Source organism: Mus pahari, chromosome X, assembly GCF_900095145.1.
Source record: "Mus pahari chromosome X, PAHARI_EIJ_v1.1, whole genome shotgun sequence".
Classification (NCBI taxonomy): Eukaryota; Metazoa; Chordata; class Mammalia; order Rodentia; family Muridae; genus Mus; species Mus pahari.
Genome location: NC_034613.1, coordinates 65,045,709 through 65,053,944, shown reverse-complemented (window position 1 = coordinate 65,053,944; position 8,236 = coordinate 65,045,709). Strand labels below are relative to the sequence as shown.

At 35.6% G+C, this 8,236-nt stretch overlaps 1 protein-coding gene across 1 annotated transcript; it reads right to left on the bottom strand.

The window, feature by feature from the left end:
* Positions 1 to 220: 220 nt before the first annotated feature.
* Positions 221 to 874, bottom strand: LOC110314353 (claudin-34-like; the record flags this gene model as incomplete). The annotated part of the gene is made up of 1 exon (XM_021188764.1): positions 221 to 874. A coding segment is annotated over one exon (654 nt), but the record flags the coding sequence as incomplete, so codon positions are not given.
* Positions 875 to 8,236: the final 7,362 nt, after the last annotated feature.

The following is an 8,236-nucleotide window of genomic DNA, read 5'->3' as shown; positions in this document are numbered from 1 at the left end:
TTGATAAGACCAAATGGATTATGGATTAGACTTTATTTTTTGAAAGACCATAATCCAGCAATGAAGTAATGAAACAAACAAGAATACAGAGAATATAAAAGACCAACATGGTCAGTCTCTATCACAAGCCAAATTGAGTTCTTTGAAAATTTATGTAGAAACATTCCATCATTCTAGGTAACTTTGGATTTCGAATGTTTTGTAAGGTGGAAATATACTTTTAATATTTAGAATGTACTGTCTTGTTTACAGGAAAATTTGAATTAAGCAAAATTGTGCCACTTAATAGAAAGAAAACTGCAGCTATAATTGCCAAGACCATGGCACTTCCAATTTCCTGAGTGTCTGGCTGGGAAGGTATATTGAAAGATGGTGGAAATACTATACCCTTCTGGAGTATGATAGATACATAATTTAAAAATATGGCAAGGCAAATAAAGCTGCTAGCAATGATGTTCAGAATTCCAGATAGAGCAAATGGATTGTAAGTGGCATTTGAATGTACTCTCCCCCGACACACATTCCAAAGGGCAATAATGGTGGTGACTTTTCCAACCAGTCCAAAAACGCTAGCGACCAGTAGCAATTGTTGTGTCATTCTGATATCCAAAGGAATGAAGGCATCATGGTAGTTGTATTGGTGACATATTCTGATATTCCTAAAGTTCTCATCATGCTGGAGAGTACATACTCTCCACATGCCAACAAATGCTGTGGTAGACTTAAAGACCACAGGGTCTTGGAAGTGCCATACACGCCACTGAGGTAAGCCTATGGAGATACAGCAAATTAACCAAGCCACAGTTGTCAATTCAGAACCTCCCATTTGGCTATTGCAATGTTTTTTGATTAATATGATGATCACAGTGAATATTCAGCAACTGCAAAGAAATATGGGTAAGAGTGAGTATGGGTTCTCAGACCTCAGACTGTTTACTCAGGGGAATTATACCAGGAACAAAGAATTATGATTGATAAAGTGGCCCTTGGGTCTGGAGATCTGCTACGGGGGATGTGGTTTGAAAAAATCTAAGAGAAGTCCCCTGTGGCAATTATGTCCAAATGGGTTCACAATCCACTAATCCTATAACATTTGTACATCTGACATTTAGACTAGTCACAATGGCATTTGGTCACAAATACCTAACCATCAAAATGGTTATCACAGTATATGTCTACAAATGGGAGATACTTGAAATTAAAGAATTGAGTAAATGATACTCTTTAAAAAATATACCAACATTAAAAGTTCCAGGTACCATTATAGAGTCAATGTGGGATGTTTTGGACTCAGAATTTCATTTAGTATATTTTTTGAGACATAATATTCTATATCTCTGGCTGCTCTAGAACTGTTACCTCAGCCAGTCCCTGAACTTGTGGAAATCCAGCTGAATTTTGCACCCAAGTGCTAATATTAGGGGCATGAAACATGACATCAGATCACCAGCATGATGTTTTCAAGGGTAAACAATATCTAACATGTGAGAGATGCTTGTTCTCTCTTTTTCATATTGACTATTTTCTCAGGATAATGAAGTATCAAAATTTGCTTACTCATTCATTCATCTTGGGCATTTGTACTAACTCCAAACTTATTAAGAATAGTACTATATGGATAAATATGCATATGTCAAGTTTGTGTTGATGCATTATACAGTTATTTTTCATAGTAAAGCATTCAAATGCAGGGACATACAATGTCAAGTACTTATCAAATGTACTTTGTAATTTACAGAATTTTCTTCACAAAACAGTTGTACCCTTTTACATACCCAGCAGCAAACTTAGTTTTCACCTTCTTTATAACATCCTTCACATTGGCTGTGTGCAATACAGCAACTGAAAGATAGTAAACAAATGGAAACTCATAAAGTGATTGAAAATTGACTTGTTCTGGTATTTGCAATATAATACATATTATACATTATCAGAAAGCAATGCATTTTACTGAAATACTTAAAACATTTCAAATCATAAGAAAAATTTTAGACATAGATAATGTTCACAATAAGGCAATTATAAACTACCCAGAAGCTGTAAATTTGACAATCATAGTTTGATGGTTAGTTTTGATTGTCTACTTTAAACAATTTAAGACTTATCTGGGATGGAACTCTTAATTGAGGAATTGTCTAGATTTGGTTAAACTATGGAACTGCCTATGAGGGACTATGTCAATTATGTTATTTGAATTAGGAAAACTTTCATAGTGAGGGTAGTGCCATAACCTAGGAAGGGGATAATGAGGTGTACATGCTTGTAGAAAGGAATGTGAGTGTTAGAAGGAATGGATGAATTCATTGCCCCCTATTCTCAACTATGGATATCATATGCCTAGGTGCTTCAATTATTGTCACCTTAACTATAAAGTATTCTCTTCATATGCACCCTTTCTTATTCCCAGAAGAAGAAATTTTAAGGTTGTATTTCAAGGTGTTCCAAAAAGTACTCATGAAGGATAATACCTGCTATGCCAAGAGATTTGGAGCCCCCCCCCCAAAAAAAAATGGCTTTCACTTGTAGGGCAGACTATCAACAATACCGGGAAAAAGCAGGCCAAGTAAATATCAAAATGAAAAATTCAAGTATTGGTTCTGTTGAACATATTAACCCTTTCACACAATGTTTAGTTTTAACAACATGATGAAATTGAACTACCATAATGCAAAGATCTCTCTTTGATAGCTTTCAGTTATGAGCAACACACCTCAGGGAACCACTCAAGGAACCAGAAGGAGCCTAAATAGTGTGTGTGTGTGTGTGTGTGTGTGTGTGTGTGTGTGTGTGTGTGTGTGTTATATTTTCAAATACTTCAGTTAATATACTTAGATTCTTCAATATATGGGTATGAAAAGGCAGAATATGAGAGCAGGTCATAATAGTAATTGACCTCACAGTGGATAGGAAAGAGAGACACATAAGTGACCAGGGAAGACGTGCAATCCTTAAAGGAAAACCTTATACTAAATCTTCCAGCTACATAACACTTTCTTAAGTGTCTAGAAGCTCTTCTAAAAGCACAACCAGATAGAAGAACACACGTGGCAACATGGATGAGGCTAGGGAACATGATGTTACATGGAATAAGTCAATCAAGTTATCCCAAATAACCTTTGAATCTTACTAAAATAGTCCCTAGAGGCTCAAATCCATCAAATCATAACACAGAATTGTGGTTGCTACAGGGCAAGTCAGGCATTCAATGGGTCAGAATTTTAGTTGGAGAAGATGGTAAGCAGTACTGGTAACTTCAGAACCCGACAGTAAATTCTCTTTATGCTGTGAAACTATACATTTAAATGGTCAGAGGTTAATTTTGATAGGAATGTATTTTTAACCTCATCATTCAGAGAATAAAATAAAATGAATAGAAGTTCTACTAACCAGAGATACTGTCTTCAAGTGAACTAACTGATGATGGTAGATTATGTGGCAGGGGAGTCAGGTATAGAGGCCAGTGGAGCTGACAAGGAAAGGGGTTCTCTCACTTGTCCTTTGAGGTTCCTTTACCATCAGCTCTGAGCTCTGGCTTAATACTGGACTTCTTCTAGTACTGAGAATTCTACTGTGTCATCAAATTCCAATGAATTCACTGTCCTGTGTTCTGTCATCAGTGTTTGAATGTCTTGACACTTGATGCTGTAGAGGAGACTGTGGCATTTTCTTTGCTGTCTTTTCTCATGTGCAACCTTTTCTGAGCTTTTAGTACACTGTGTATTTATTAGTGTGAATCTCTGCTTATAAACTAAATGATTCAGACTTGTATGCCATCACTTTCTCTTTCTCCATCTTTGAGAAATAATTTCTGTCCTGTCATTGGAGGTGGTGTTAGCTTAGAAAAGTCCTTGCCATGTATAGATGCAGTTGCTAAAAGAGGAGGCCTCAACACTTGAAGAATGAGCCTGGCTAATTACTCAGAGATGTATATAGAGATCCAAGCATATGGTATGGACAATGAGATTATAGCTGCAAAAAAAGCAAAAATTCTTAAAACACATGCAAACCCATTGTGATTATAGTTCATGTTATTTTAGAGCAACTCTGTATTACATGGAAATGGACTAAAACAAAGTTTACCACATTGTTTAACAAAAAAATGGTGCTATAAATGTGTCACTATGGGGGTGTTCAGATGGCTCTAGCTTAAGAGTACTTGTCTCTCTTCTAGAGGATGTAACTGTGGTTCCAGACACCCATGTCATATAGTTCATAACTACCTGTTTATTCTGCTCTAGAATACCCAATTCTCCTGCTTTCTGCAGGTATATACAAATAAGTGGCATAACCTCACACTGTCCCATATACATACACATAAAGAAAATTATCTTGGAGCTGGAGAGATATCTTTATATCTCTTATGAATTATTAATGGTTAATAGCTCTTTTTCAGTACTTAGGTTCAATTTCTAACACTCAAGTGGCATCTCATAACCATCTGTATCTCTATTTCTAGCGGATTCAGTACCCTCCTCTAGCCTTTGTGGACACAAGAAAGCAATTGATGCATAGACATACATGAAATGCATATATATATATATATATATATATATATATATATATATATATATGCTTTTAAAAATTAGTCTTTTAAAATGTCATTAGTCCAATGCTATTTATACTTTCAGGAAGAGGGTAAGATGCAGGCTGTAAGGAATGTGATAGCTGATGGTGTGGGATAAGTAGCAATATAGTATTTTCTTTATCTTGTTTATGATTTTTGAAAGTCTTATATAGCTCCCAGACATTTTGAGACTATATTTCTTTAAGCTCCACTTCAGAAGACTGTGATTTTGGCATGTGCCACTCTGCCCTTATTAAACTTGCATAAGTATCTAATATTTAATTTTGAAGTTAAATAACTATTGTATTTGTTTTAAATATTATATAATACATTGACATATATTTTGGTCATGAATATTAGATACCTCTCAGAATTGAGAAAAATAATAATGACATGTAAATTCCTCCATATATTTGGAAAGCTATGTGTAGTTTCCTGTAGTCATTATGCTCTCTAGGCCATATTGATTCTATTTATTATTTTTAACTTGTTTGTAAGAACTGTGAAATCCAAATTTAAAGTTAAGTTTTAATGTCTAAGAGTCCACTGTCTCCTTTTTTGAAGATTACTCCTGGAGAGTAGATTAGAATAACTGGTAAAATAAGCATCTCTATTCACTTACTAGATATTCACTTACTAGGAAAACTATTCATTACAATAAAATTTTAATTGTGTATATATCACTAATAATTTTTATGCTTCATAAGTTCCATAAGCTTCTGAAAACTCCATCTTAATAATATTAGTGAAATTAAAAATAAATCATCAGTGACATGCTCTGCTGATTAATTTGTGTGAACTTTACACAAGCTAGAATCACTCCAAAAGAGGTAACTTCAATTGAGAAAACATCATCATTATGTTTGCTTGTTTGCAAGACGGTAAGATCATTTTCTTGTAGTGAGTTATGTGGGAGGGCCCAGCCCACTGTGGGCAGTGTCATGCCTAGGTAAATGATCCTGTAGTTATAAAAAGTAGAATGATAAGACCTATTGAGGAAGCCATGAAGTTTACAGTCTCTGCTTTAGTTCCATCCAGCAAGTTCCTGCTTAAATTCCTGCTCTGACTCTTCATCACAGTTGACTGTGATAGAGATTTGCAAACCAAATAAATATTAGGTTGTAATAATTCCTACTGAAAACTGACAGTCAGAAGCACATTAGATCTCTAATTTGCTCCAATTAACCAAGCAAGAGGGAAAATAAAGGTTGGGATAATGAACTGAGGGAGGGGATTTCAGACAATTCTTTATAATCATATACCACTTTCATGTATACTGGACAATATACACAACACACAGATGAAATGAAAAATTGAGGTCAGAGCTTTATAAAAGGAATTCAAGGCTTAGTAGTAAAACAAAGTTGTCAAATTCATTCTAATATAAGCCAGGTAGTTAATTAGTATTATTTTGGCAGCCACAGTACCCTGTCCACCATTTTACTCTATCCTGTCAAAATCTAAGGGTCCCAGAGTAAGAGTGGATGCTGGAAAGTGCTATGTTCCTTCAAAACTTGTTTTATGGACACTACTATTTAAATTCATGATACATTCACATGATTGCAAAATTCCTTGGAACACCAGCAGTATCAAAACTAACTTCATAAAACCAACTAGCAAGTAGCCAAGACTATTTCTTAATGAAAACCCATACCTTGATCAATAAATTAATGTTCCAAGAAAACAAAGATTGCTCAAAGGAGGCATTTGGACATTTTCAATCACAGAGCACCTCAGCAGGTTGTAGGTATTTGGGAAACACCTCTAGATATCTCAGTAACGCTGTAAACAGGCTCTGAGAATGACTGATTTGTTAACCTATTTAAACATTAGTTAATTTCCAAATATCAAAATGACTTGACTATCCAAAGGAATACTATGCAAAAGAAAATTATGCAACTTAACAAAGCCACAGCAGCAGCTACAATTGGCATTATTGTGTAATCTCCAGTTTCCTGAGAATCTGGCCGGAAGACATATTAAAAGCTGGTGATAAGCACTTCCACATGTTATTGTGTGGGAATTGTAGTACACACACAGTACAGTATGGCTAATTCAATGGGCAACCATATGCACAATCCCTGAAAGAACTAATCCATTATACATGATATTCTTTAGTATCTCCTTATACGTGTTCCTAAATGTTAAAATGCTTAAGAGTTTCCTTATTCAGACCAAGAATGTTGGAAGACAGCAGTAGGACAAAAGAATAAATGTACCATAATAGGTGTACCAGTGACACACTATACTGTTGTTGGATATGTGTCATAGTGGCAAGTGCTGATTTTCCACATTCACACAAAGATTTTCTTAAGATAGGGAAAGGTGGGCTCATGCAAGAACTGCTGTTACTATGGTAGGATGCTCATGGAGATGGGGAAATGATCCATGTTACTTATTTTTTTTTTTTTTATCATTTTAATTAGCAATATTTTAATGAGTACAAAGACAGTCACATGCACAAAATTATTTTAACTTCTATAAAGGACAATGATTCATGAATAGCAAGAAAATAATGAAAAGAGAAATTTGCCTGAAAATTTTAAGAGTAGACAAGGCAGACAAAAGGAAAAAGTTACAGTTTGTGGACAATGAGAAGACTCCACTCAAAAGCTGGCCGTGGTGGTGCAAGCCTTTAATCCCAGCACTCGGGAGGCACAGGCAGGTGGATTTCTGAGTTTGAGGCCAGCCTGGTCTACAAAGTGAGTTCCAGGACAGCCAGGGCTACACAGAGAAACCCTGTCTCGGGGGAAAAAAAAAAAAAAAAGACTCAACTCAGGAGACTGTAAGAGACGATTGCTGCCAAGCCTGAAGACCTGAATCTGATCCCAGAACTCATTGAGTGGAAGGAGAAAACCAATCCACTCCACAGAGTTGTCCTCTGGTCTCCAAACTGGAACTGAAATATCTGTGCTCACGTGTTGCATGCATACACATGTGCACACATACACATATACACACTCAAAATACAAAAAAAATGAACAAACTATATACTGCTTGACTTTTTAATTTTCATGAGACATGACTGTTTTCTGTGGTTGAATCATTTTAAGATTTATTCTGTAAGTTCCACATTTTACAAAAATATGAAGCACTTAATGTTTTCTCCATCTTTTAACACCAATTTGTCATANTTAAATGGCAGTGGGCCATTTTAGATTATCAAGAGCCTACTTTCAAAAATCAACCATCAGTGTTATGAAAGGGTTATGATTTTCTTCATAGGAAACAAAGTATCTTCTGAGAGAGGAAAATGTCTATGTAGAAAGTTATAGTAGATTTGTATGAATTTAATATGAATGTCTATTCTGCTGATAAGAGAGGAGCACAAGCCATGGATGAACCCAGATTTCATAGCCATATACCCCTCCTCATTTCAACCTAGAGTTGACTCCTGAGCTCCTTTGGAGACTCAGTTTCTTCTATTTTTGAAGGATAAGAACCCCTTTTTCTTAACACAGCCATCACAATTCTTGTCACAAGCAATATGGCTGCCCACCTTTGATGTCATCAGGCTAGAGTTTGAGGCAATCAGGTTGTAAGCTTAGTTCTAACATTTGCAAGGTGGGGTTTTCACTCCTGTCTCTGTCTGGTTTTCTTCTTCATAGAAGTCTGAGTGTTGACCCAGAATGTATCAATGACAACTTCAAATTCCTTCACATGCAGTTTCTT